General features: G+C 40.5%; 1 protein-coding gene across 4 annotated transcripts in view; it reads right to left on the bottom strand.

The window, feature by feature from the left end:
- The window catches only part of NRXN3 (neurexin 3), a 909,952-nt gene that overhangs the window by 611,549 nt on the left and 285,768 nt on the right, over positions 1-12,635 (bottom strand). For all 4 annotated transcript variants that reach the window (XM_050975200.1, XM_050975204.1, XM_050975201.1 and 1 more), the window contains one exon: positions 6,736-6,762. In XM_050975200.1, the coding sequence (XP_050831157.1) occupies positions 6,736-6,762 (27 nt within the window). The remainder of the gene's footprint in view (positions 1-6,735; positions 6,763-12,635) is intronic.

The raw sequence follows: 12,635 nt of genomic DNA, 5'->3' as shown, positions 1-12,635 counted from the left end.
TCAAAAGGAATCAAGAAAAGCTGCTGTTTTCCAAAAGTGGGTCATTGATTCCTGACAGATGACTGCTGAGTTTCCAAGGTTAGTTTTCCTTCTTGTTAGGTCTCATCACAGCAATTTAAGGTAAAAATAATGCAGAACCCATTCTGCCAAGCTCTGCTTTGATCATTGCCATCCCTCCATACTGATGACCTTTCTCTCCCTGCATACTGGAACTGAAGACTCAGAACTGAGACTTTCAAAGGGACAATATTAGATGGAAGATGAAGGCTGACTGCTGTTAACTAACACCTGGGCCTAGCTGAATTCTAGCAAACACAGGCTTGTGTTTGTAGCCTACATTTGTGGCCCCTGATGAAATATTCTGGGATTCAGGGACCTTGTGATATAGCAAACCGCAGTTTAGGCGTGCTCAAATCAATTATGCCACAGCACAACCTTAATCTTCATGGCGCTGTCTGGATGAGGAGGATTAAAGACACTGTGAAAAGCCTGTGCTCATTAAACCCAATATTCTGCCCCCAGTAATGGCAATCACTAGTACCTCTTGAGCAGTCACTCCTTATCCAACATCCACTGATCCTTAAAGTTCACTGATTTGGCCTCAAATTTACAGAACAGGTGGCATCCACCACAGCTAGCAGTGCTTGTGCTGATTGATTTTTTCTTTATAACTATTTAGAGCCTCATTAGAGATGCTCTCCCTGGGTTGTTCGCAAACAAAATTAATAATATATAAAATACTCACTTCCTCCTAGATCCTGAGGCATGAGTTTTCAGTTTTGTGCCAATGTTCTTGGAAATGAAAAAAAAAGTGAACGTTCTGGCAACTAATTATACAATGTAATCTACAGAAGACATATTGTCTAGACATCCTTGAAGAGGAGCAGTTTCTCATACGTGCTTTATGTTTCCTCTCACCCAGATGGAAGATGTCCATGTGAAACCCAGCCTAAAAAAGGAGGGACTTATCCTCTCCACTGCAACTGAAAATTGCATGGATTCTGCTGCTATCTTTGTAAAACAAGCTCAGAAGCACTACCTCACTTTGTAGGGGTACCAAACAACCTCTGAGTTGGAAAACATGTCCTGGTTTGGGTTAAGGACAGGGTTAATTTTTCCAGCATCTATGAGGGTGGAGAGCCTGGAGCTGTGTGGGCATGGCCAGGGTCCTCACATGGCCAGGGCAGGGAAGAGAACCCTCTTTCTCTCCCTTTTGGGAAGAAAGAGAATTCCTTTCCAGTCATGGGAAAGCCTGGTGGGTGGAGAGACTTCCTGCCATTGTTTTCATTGTCCCAGGCTTGGTGGGCATTTTGCATGTAAATCACCCTTTCTTTGTACATTTGTCATTGTTGGTATTGTTGCTGTTCATTTACTTATCTCATGGATGATTCCAATAAATTGTTCTTAACTTATCTCTGCCTTTTGTCTCCCACTGAAGGGGAGGAGGGGTGTGCAGCTCATGGTTTTCTTTTCAGTGGGACTACTAAATTGAAGAATACCATTCCTAAACGACAACATTAAGTCAAGAGGGTATTTTTGCCACTGGAGACTTGGAATGGGCTTGAATCAAGAACATCTGAGACAAAAGAGGTCACTTTTTAGTAGCTGCCACAGGGAAGAGGAATTTGTTGCATTATGAAATAAAACTCATCTCCACATCCATAAAGGAGTTTAGAGAGACAGCAACAGGAGGGGGAGCACAAATAATATCTTCCTGAGTTATATCCAGGGCCATCAGCCCACCAGAGACCCATACGCACAAGGCCAGAGGAGCATGGGGCACAGCATGAGGTGGGAGCACAAGTCACGGACTCCTGAGCAATGAAAACCTTTCCAGGTCTGTCCCAGGGCTGTTCCAGCAGAGCCATTGGTTCCAGTGTCCCAGCATGACGCTCATCACTTTATGACAGCTGGACCAAACCTTGATATCACCTTTTGGATTAAGGGGATTGCTGCATAGGGTGGGACATATGTGATGTTGGGGAAAAGCAGTTTGAGGTCAAACAGACTTACTATGGGATGTTTAAGGGAGAAACCAAAGGCACAAAAAGTGAGAAGTTTAGGTGATTTTGGGAAGAGCAAGAGTGGGAAAATAAATATAGGGGTAATGGTATAAAAAGGGCTAGGGCATGTAAACAGTTGCCGATGAGTACTTTTATCTGATCAGTACAGCCTGTCCTGTCTTATTAAATTCCTTTCTACGTCTTTCCTGGGTGAGAGCCTTTTATTCTCTGTGCATGAAGGTGTATGGGGCTATGAGTGCTGTAACTGGAGTCCGACCATGGTGTCAACAGGCCCAGATGTTCAGAGTGCCAGACACTGGAAAGAACGCAGGTCTGCGAGCACGCGTGTAAACTCTAGCAATGGGCCTGCCAAGAGCACATCTTCAGCTGGCTACAAATAGAAGCTGGGAGGAAACAGGGGCAGTAGCCTCACCTCTCTTGGGCTGCTGGATCTAGCAGGTTCTCCACTAACAGAATTCCTATCTTGCCATCTGACAAATATCTGGGAGGATTGCTTTGGATCCCCTGACAGAAGAAGTCTTCCAAAGACAGGCTTGTTCCCTTCTTTTCTCCTGCACTGTGCAGCAGCAGCACAAAGCCAGGCCAGCACCACAAGTGCGAGACTGCTCAAAGGTGAAATTATTCTCAGCTGAGTTGTGCAGCTGCTACAGACAGACACCAGCTTTGCTTTCACTACTACAATATGACATACTATCAACTCGACACTTTTCAGGCTGCATAAGTATTCATTTCTTCCTGATTATATTTAAATGGAGCTAGGAGATACTACATTCACAAATATGATGTGTATGTTTAATCATATCACTTCACTTTCAAAAGAATGTTTTCTTGTTAGAGTATTATTAAGATTTTATTAAAATGACAGCAATATAACTAGGAATCGGGTAAGTGCACTTGGTTTTACAATATTTTGATTAGAGATAGCACAGCTTCCTATTTACTTATGATGATACAGAAAAAAGAGAACTTTAAACCTCTCCCAGAAAGTTACACATAATGGATTCATATTTTATGTTGTTAGAGTGGCACTTAATAAAATGAATCATTAACACTGCACTGAATAAGGCACTAAATACAGTAAGCATGGCAACTGAAACAAGAGAACCATACATATTCCAGCTGTCATAATTGTCAAAAATTTTCTGGATTTCAAACAACATGTTAAATGTGAGACCTCAGAGAGACACAGAATCAACTGTGTAGTAGTGATTAGACTGATTTTTTTATCCCCTCCCATTTATGCTTTTAGCAGCAGGTAAGAGAAGAAGCTATGGAAGATTTGAGGCATCAAAATTGACATGAGAATAGATGATGGCTTGTCTGGCAAGCTTTAGTGAGAAGAAAAGGCCTTATTATGAAATAACAAGCAATAAGACAGAAGTGTTCACTGTCCCAAGGAGCTACTTTTGGCAGATCTCTCACTGTATTAGTGTCAAAGTATGTGACTGAATAATGACACACCACATAAAAGGCTTGTGAGGAGAGAGAACTAGACCAAGAGTAGTATCCAAAAAAGAATACAGAGCGAAAACACCTCCAAAATCTAACAAATCTATAGCACACACAGCTGCTCTCTCCACACTTAATACTGAGTAGAATGCTGAAAACTCTCCACATCTAATCTGATATGAAGTGGGGTCACTGGATATGGAATAATGAAATTAAGGACTAGATACCTTTGAAAAAATGAAGGAAAATCAGAGCACCAGACATGACACAAACTATAAAATTACCACAACTTCAACTTTCTTCAAAGTGAACAATGCATTTCAGTAAACAGTTTACAAGAGAGGGACCATTTTCCTACAAAATCCTATTAAAAAAAAAAATTACATGTCGGCAAAAATCCAAGAGACTTATATTTATATACCTCTTCTCCCCATGAATCCAACCAACAAAATTGTGTTATCCATTATGTCTGCATTATGTTGAGGAATCGTTCAATGCAGTTTATTCAAACGATTTATTTGGAGATCCTGGTCCTGCTTTTGGTTGTGCTGATTTCACACTCAGGGAAAAAGAGAGTTACTATACAGCTCCATAGGTGTGAGCAAAAGCATTGTTGGGTCTTCTAAACGTGCAGAAACAGAAAAGCTTGGTTTAGGTATCTTCAAGAGTGAAAGGAAAGGATGAGATGAGTATTAAAATAAGTACAGAGACAGTAAAAAGCTGAAATACAACAATTATGAAACACAGAGAGAAGGTAAGATGAAACTGTGGAAAAAAATATTTTGCATAGATATAAAATAGCCCAAAGATACATAAGAGAAAAAGCCCTCAATCTTTTCAATGAAAATTAGGAGCAAGTATAAATGCTTACCTGGGACAATATGCAAGACTCCTCTCAAACAGCATGAGCTTCAATGCTTGAAATAGTGGGCTCTTAAGCTACATGTTCCACAAAACCCAAAAAGTACAGCTCTGTTTACCTTTAAAACCATGCACTGGGTCCCTTCTATTCAGTTACTAGTGGTGACTGCTTGACCTGAAACTCTTCAGCTGCTGGGAAGCCCATTTGTCAAGTTACTTTAAAACACTTCTGCTCATTTCAACAGACCCTGGCAGACATATCTGTACGTGGATAACTCCCTCTGCACAAGTAAATGTCAGTGTGCCTGCAGGAATGCTTACAGTGATATTTGGTCTGCTTCTGCTTAACCATATTTTATTCATTCAAGGGTACAGTTTTCACCAATTCCTAGCAGGTTCCCTTCTAGGAAACAGGACAGATGACCTGAGTTATTGCAACAGGCAGCAAAAAGACCAATGTATTGGAGGGACTAAAGTAAAGACATTTGTTTTCAGCAAAGCATCATAAAAAATAAATTAGGAAGATCCAATGTGTTATAAATAAAGAAATAAATCTAAACCTTCAGGGGAAGACTGTATTTAAAAATGCAACAGGCTCAACTATTAAAAATGCATGGCAGCAAAATGATTCAAGATGTTTTGATGCTTATGGGGAAACTAACAAAAACACAGAATTCTGTCTTTCCACTGCTTTCATTTTATGATTCTCTTTTTCCTCTCTTTTTTCCTTGGGTTTTTTTTTTTTTTTTAATATTTCTTCCAATCAGTGCTAGCTTTTTATTTGCATAAAAACCAGATGACTGCTACTTGCTACTGAAGCTGACTTCCCACCTGAAGATAGTCTTCCATGGCTAAACTTTAACAGGCAGCTGTCATCAAAAGTTGATGTTGACAACATCAGATTTTTGTCCAGTACCAGAGGAAATGGATCCTCAAATGACAAACATAAAGAAGAACTATGGGGCAAGTGTTTTGATGGAGTTACAGGTGGCATAGCAGCAAGAGCATATGAACTCTTATGAAGTAAAAGATCCTATTTTTATGTAAATGTCCTCACCACTGCTGTGTAAAATCTGGAAATCTCAGCTACCACATTCAAGACACTTTTTCCCATTGCACATTCTATCTTGAAATTTAGTGTGAAAACTTCGAAGAGCAAAAGGAATTCAACAAGATCTTTCAAGATTTGAGTCATACACTGACTAATCCCACTTGTAGCAGTTTAATCCCATACAATAACTAAGCACCATGCAGCTGCTTATTTACACCCCTCCTCCCATCAGTGGGATGAGGAGGAAAATCAGAAAAGGTAAAACGAGGGCTGAGATAACAATTTAATAGTTGAAATAAAGTAAATTATCATGAACAAGTTTCTATGGCACATCAGGGCTTCTCCCCAGCTACAGGCTCCCAGGGACCACTTCCCAAGTCCAAACAACAAATTGCTCACACTTTTGTGCAAAGTAGGGTCTCAATCAGCTGATATTTGCCCTTCATAAATACTTCTACATAAATCTAACACAGAGGACATTCAGGAAGCTGGTAACAAGTTAAGATAAGCCTCAAAGCACACTTGAGAGCTAAACAGCTCCAGTGTTTGGGGAGTGCTTTTTACTTTAGGGCCTACATCAAGTTTGATCAGCTCTTTGAAGTAGAACAGAAACTATTTGGCTTGCTCAGTCAGTCTAGAAATGGATATGATCTTTCACTATTATTTTTCACAGAAATTTTATAATCCATCCTCCTTACTTCTACATACTGAAAAGAATTTTAGGTGACCCAGAGGTTCAGATCGAATTTCTTATAGAAACCTAAGAATGGCAAATGCCATATATATGCATATATATATATATTAAGTATATATAATACACTCTAAATGTAAAACCTAATTTTTCTTTATTCTATACCCAAATAAAAAAATAACTTTGAATAAATATAATGGTAAGCTGTCACCAGTCTGTAATAAAGCAAGAGTTTGAAGCTTGTTTTCTTTCTTTTTAAATATACCTGCCTTTTTGTAGTGGAGAAGTGCATACAGTACCTGTTATCCTTATGTAGTTCCTTAAAAGTTTTCATAAAGACAATAGGTTACCAGTGAAATATAATATCAGCTCATCAGGTTCCTGAGGTGCTCTTCTGCAATGCTATGAAATAACAGTTCATCTCCTCCTTGGAGAAACCTAATACAAAATTTTCCACATACAATCACCTTAAAGTCTTCCCTCCTCCCTCTCCAGCTTCATATCCCACCCAAACTCTTCAATTTCAAAAGATTTTTTTTAAAGAAAAGAAAAAAAAAAGAACAAAAGAAAAGAAAAACAGCTTATAAAACGGCAAAGAAAATAAAGTTATTTTAATATATATAGAAAGAGAACAAAATGAAACTTGAGGGAAAACTTACTGGCGTTACAGTTTATCCTGATACAGTCTAGATGGGGAAAAATAAATGAAAGATGAAATTGCATCCTTCAAGGTAACAGCTGCAGACATCCAAAAACAATCAGTCCACCCTTCCGGGGACAGACACACGCAAAGAGATGTGGCCATTTTATACTTATACACAGTCTGTACAAGTTCAGGAGTGGGTGTATATGTACAGTATATTCTATGTAAATAACTGCTACATAAATATATATATATATATACATATATATATATATACATATATGTATAGAGAAATATACCAATATACATACATAGCCACATGTTGATACAGAAAGTTCTTTTCTTTTTATAGAAACCTACAAATCTAAGAGAATCTTCCACTCCAGACCATGACTTGATATGAATTACAATTTAAAAAGTTATAATTAAGGCATAAAAATCTTCCTTAAGACACAAGTCATACTCAAGTGTCATTTTGCTTTTTAGAGACCTTTAGCAATCTCTCTTAGACGCTTGAAGCTCAAAGTGAACCTTTACACTTGGTTTCTTTTAAATTAATTTGCACTGTTATTGCATAAATACACCATCTGTCAACAGAGAATACCTGTAAAATCAGCCTATGAGATCTTTTGGTGCAATATTTAACCCTTTCCAGCTCTCCCAAAGACAGACCCTCTTCTAATTCCCCCAAAGCCAGCCCAAAACACTTTTTAATATGTGCACAGACACATTTGACGCTGTCCGCTCAGGTGAGGAAAGGGTTAACATACTGCCCAGTTGTGTCCTATCATAAAATGGCCACTTGCAAACAGCTAACCGCACGAACGCCCAGCCCAGATTTCAGCTACTTCTGGAGGTTGGGAATACTTTTTTTTGGGCTTGGCAGGGAGAACGGGGAAGTCTTTGAAAGGTCCCCAGCCCTTCCAGTTCCTCAGAGCCCAAGCTCATCTTGCTGCCTGAACGCTGAGGCTGCATGGGGTGCTCGTAACGTTCAGGGAGAAGATGAAACGGGCACTGAAGTGGCAGATCTGGGAACCTTTGCTGCCCTGCTTCATTCAGAAGTCACAGGCAAGGGAGGGACAAAGAGAGGTACAAGGAGAGAAAAATAGAGTTATGCTTGTGGAACCTAATAAATAGCAATGGAGGAGTCTCCACAAAGCAAGTTGAGGTAGGAGAGCCTGTGCTAGAGGGCTTCTGAGCATTGCTTCTCTCTTTTAACACACTAATGCTCAGCATATCTCAGGATGTGATCCATAGGAGGATCTTTCATTTACAAATGCCTATTTACAGCCTTGTGAACATCCACTGCTGTGGTGTCTAACATGGGCAAGAGCTTTCATATTAGTGCTATTGCATATCTTGGGCTATGCTGGCCTTCTCCAGGAAAACAAGGCTGTGAGTAATAGCACCATGGACATGTTGTCTGGACAACTAGAGCTTTGATCACCAGGAATGGTTGTATTGATTACAGAGATACGGCCCAGCAAGGGAGATTATATAGAATGGCAGAGAAATATAATGCAGTTTGCTTCTTAACTGGGCCAATTTTATGTTTGCTCAGACAGATGTAGGAAAATTATTTCAGCAGCTAAACTCAGTTCTTAAAAAATGAAGGAGGGGAAAGAACAAGAGTCTATAAATAATAAATAAAGAGTTGTAATGAGCAGGGACATACCAATCACGAGTAACATAGCCAGAGAGAGTCTGTTTTCAAGCAGAACTTCTCCTGAGAAAATCTGGGTTTGGTTTTGTGCGATTAGGTTTGTCATGTGTCGTCAACCGCAACAGAAAAGTGGGAGCAAACAGCCCTGGAGCAACTGCTAGGATCACCATACAGTGGTGGCCATATCCCTTGCAGGAGTTGGGTGGGGTAAAGGGAGCTCTGAAGTACATGCAGGGGAACTTCTCTCTCTGACCTGATGGGGAGTGACAGCAAGAGAGACACCCAAGTCTCACCACAGGCAAGTGAGGTCAAGAGAGCTGCTATAGCTGGAACATGGGAATTCCTTCCAGACTAAAGAGCAAGAGTGCTGGAAAGGGAAACATACATGGCTGGTCCTCAGCAACATTCATCAAAAAGACTAAAATCACTCTTGAGCTATTGAAGTCTGCAGAGTTTTGTTTTGGTTTTTGGGTTTTTTTTTTTCAGTGATACCAAAATAACCATTTGTCCTAGGGCTTGCCCTCAGGCTGAAACACTATTCCAGATGAAGGGATAGATGTTTCCAACTGAAAACCAGTGTAGCCCTTATCTTGGCTGCAAGATTCCTATTTCAAAGGATGAGAGTCCAGGCCACTGAGAGGGCTGCCTGAGAAGTGCCCTGACATGGCACTACTACATCTCCAGACTGTGAGCACAAAGTCTGCAATGCCGTGCAATTGGGAGCCAGACAGAAACACCCAGGTGCACTCCAAAGAAAGCAGCTCCCTATCCAGGTTTCATCTAACTGGGTCAGTGTGGATCCTGCAGGGCAGCTCAGAGAAGGTGTCTGCTTGCACTGTTACCCCAGCACGGCTATATCACCCACACTTCTATACAAGAACGTGCATAGGGTTTTTGGTTGACTTAATTTTGAGCCTTGCCCAAAGCAGTCCAAAAATTTTCCAACCATTAACACACGAAGTTGTTCTCTCCCTCTTAAATGAGATTTTGAAAAGGAAGAAAACACTTATGTTCCTCTAAACTAGTAAAACACTACAAATACAAAGCAGAGATTTTTCCTGGCAGTGAGGGTGCAGGGTGAGGGTGCAGTTTGGTCTTTGTGCTCAAAACAGCAGCATCTGGCTAACTCAGGAATAATTTTTAAAACTCCTTGGGATTCCTCCTGCACAGTACCAGGGCAATAAGACTTCTGGTAATCATCATCTGGGGCACTCATCCCTGTAATCAGTATTTACTTCTGAGAAAAGTTTTGGAGGTGAGTATGCCTGAACAGCTGTAAATCAGTCACCTGCCAGTTCAGCAACTGGATGAGGAATGTGGTGGATAGTAGGGAAGTGAAAATAGAGTCTGTTACTGCAAGGGGAGCAGGATTAGCTGGGAAGACTTCCTGCAGTTACTTTCTTTTCATTAATTGTCTATTGTACACCACAAGTTCCTTCCTTAGTGCTCAGATGAAGGGTTTTCCAGAGCATATAACCTGGAAAATGGGCCAAAGACACTCTCCTTCAAAAAGGTTCAATAACTCAATAGCAGTTGCTAACACAAGGGATCTATTGTTTGAATGAAGATATCTTTAGCAGCAAACAGAGATCTGCAATTTAGGCCAGTGTTTCTCACCATTTTTATCTTTTTGTCTGAAAAAAGTAATATTTATTTGATGCTGCTAAGGCTTCAGGCTGTTTAATCCTTGAATAAAGAAAGACAGTGCCCTATACTGTGTGAGGACAAAATGGTTTTTCCTTTAGATGAGCAGCCATAGGTGGTTGTGGAAGAGTACTTCAGGGCAAGAATAGGACAAAAAAAGATAATCAGGGCCCAACTTTTTCTAAGCTCACTCTGAGTTATTTCCTATGGGAAAACCAAAGTCCTGCGCACACTTACCCTACATTATATTGAGGCTCCTTGCCGATCTCCTACTTGCACTATTTTTTTGTAGAAATGATAAGAGAAACTTTCCCTTTTGGATGGGCAAATGGGGCTCTGACACCCTTCAGGATTTATCTTAGGAAAAGATAGGTGGGAGAGATGATTACACTTCCTTAAATGAGAGGAGGCAGGAAATAGTTATCCTAGTCACCAGTGACCTGAAGATATGCCAGGCCAGGAAGAAAAAAACCCTGAAACAGTCTTTAATGAAAGTCAGTACAACACTATAACCCTGCCACTTATAAATGGGAGGAGAAATGTGAATGTGGATGTCTCTATCTGACCAGCCATTTCTTTCCCTTTCTGCACATCATCTCAGCATCAAAAATTATTCCAAAGCATGCTCCAAGCTATGATTTGCCTAATATCTCTCTCTCTCTCTCCCCTTCCACTCTAGACCCATTCCTTCAAAATCCTTCTCAACAGAGATATGTATCACATTTGGATTTCTATTCTTCACACAACAAAAACTCAAACTACTGAGTCAACTCACGTTGACTACTGCCAACACAGAGATTTGCAGCGCCCCAGGCACCCAGACTGGAAAGGTCTGAAGCAACTTCCTTGACCCCTTTCCTTAGAGAATTATTCTTTGCTGCTCTTCCCTTCCCTCCCACGTTCCAGAGCAAGCCCCCAGCTGCCCATGCTCCCCTGGCTGGTTTGGACCCTGGTTTTGAGGGGTGAGAGGGATATGCCAGCCCCTGCAGGCTGCTCCGTATGCTCTGTTCTCAGGGCTGTTTGCCGTGCGGGCCGCAGGCTTCAGGCCTTTGAAGGGTCGAATACCATCTTTTGATTTACCATGGCTGATGGGGAATGGGAAAGCTTTACAACTGAAACACACACAAGAGTCAACAAAAATAAATTAAAAAAAAAAGCAAAAGGAAAAGGAAAAAAAAAGAAAACGTAGTAAAGACCTTAATAAAGACACAAATGATAAGAAGTAATCGAATGGAATAGACCACAGAAGAGAAGAAAGAGACAGCTCTTAGTAATAGTATTAAATGACATAAGAAAAGCACAATTAAATAATGCACCCCTCAAAACAGTCCTTTTTCACACACATCTATCATGGGTTAGATGCTCAGGGAATACTGACATATAGCTAGTCAGCACCAAGTATACTCAGATCTTCAGAGCTGGTGTTGATGACTGTTTCTCACTGGTAAGGAGATTTCGGCAAGGTCAGGTAAAGATTTATTTCTTGTTTGCAACATTTGGGCTATGAGCAGTCTCCATACAGAGTTATTGTGACTTAGAGTAAACAACTGGAAATGAATGGCTCTGGTAACATGATTCTTCCTCAAATTCTGTTTTTTAACAGCAAGGTAACTGCTGTTTTGGTAGAAGGGAAGTCCTGTTTCAAGGACATTTTCTGACAGTTTCATAAATCTGAATAAAGGAGAGGGGAAGCTCAATCTGGGTTCCAAAAGCCTAAACTACCCCTCTGTTGAGTTAGACATAGGAGAGTGCTGATAGGTTTCCATTGATCCAGCCTACAGTCACTTCAGGAAGATTCAACCTCACAAAAATTTACAGCTGAAAAGCTGGCAAAATGTGGCATACACATTGTTTCAGTCCCTGCCACTACACAGAGTCAGCCTCCAGCTTACACAGGGGTTAGTTTAAAGATTTTGTCCCTGCATTAAGCTGTCAGCAACACATCTTTCCCCAACATGTGTAGACCATCTGTCAAATCTTTAGCCACATCTTTTAGGAGCCAGACAGAGTTGAACAGTGCACCTCTAGGCTAAGTGGTGGCCAAACAAATCCCAGTGAGTGCCAAAAGTGACCAATGCCAATCAGGCTTACAATGTTGACAGGCCCTGAGGGAAAATGCCTTCTGCCAGCATGATATAATGAAAATTGGAAAGGAAAATGTAAGCTTTAAAAATAAGTAAATTCAGGCTGATATAAATATATCCTCCTCATATCCACTTAGGGTCTAAGTCTAGAAGGCTCCAAACACCCAAAATGAGCAATTCCCCTAATTCTCATTCATTTTTAAGAAGATATAACAGAATCAAACAAGTGGTATCTTTCTCAGAAGAAAAAGTGACCGTTTCTTATGAAGTCTGGTAATTTTCATGCTGCAGTACTTCTCATGTGAGAATATCAAAGGTGATAAAAACAGGCCTTACAAAAATACTAGCACATCCCTCGAGAATTCTCCTTTCAACAAGTAGAGGAACTAGGGCTTGAAAAGTAAAAGAACTGGCCCTGGGCTACAAGAGGATACTGCAGAGTTGGGCAGATACTCAGTTGCCCCATCACTTCCCTGAGAGAAGCATGTCACTACCAATATTTCAGCGATTAATTTTATTTTATTA

Source organism: Serinus canaria, chromosome 5 (assembly GCF_022539315.1).
Source record: "Serinus canaria isolate serCan28SL12 chromosome 5, serCan2020, whole genome shotgun sequence".
In the NCBI taxonomy this organism is placed as follows: domain Eukaryota; kingdom Metazoa; phylum Chordata; class Aves; order Passeriformes; family Fringillidae; genus Serinus; species Serinus canaria.
Note: the sequence above shows the minus strand (reverse complement) of the source record. Positions and strands in the feature narration are given on the sequence as shown.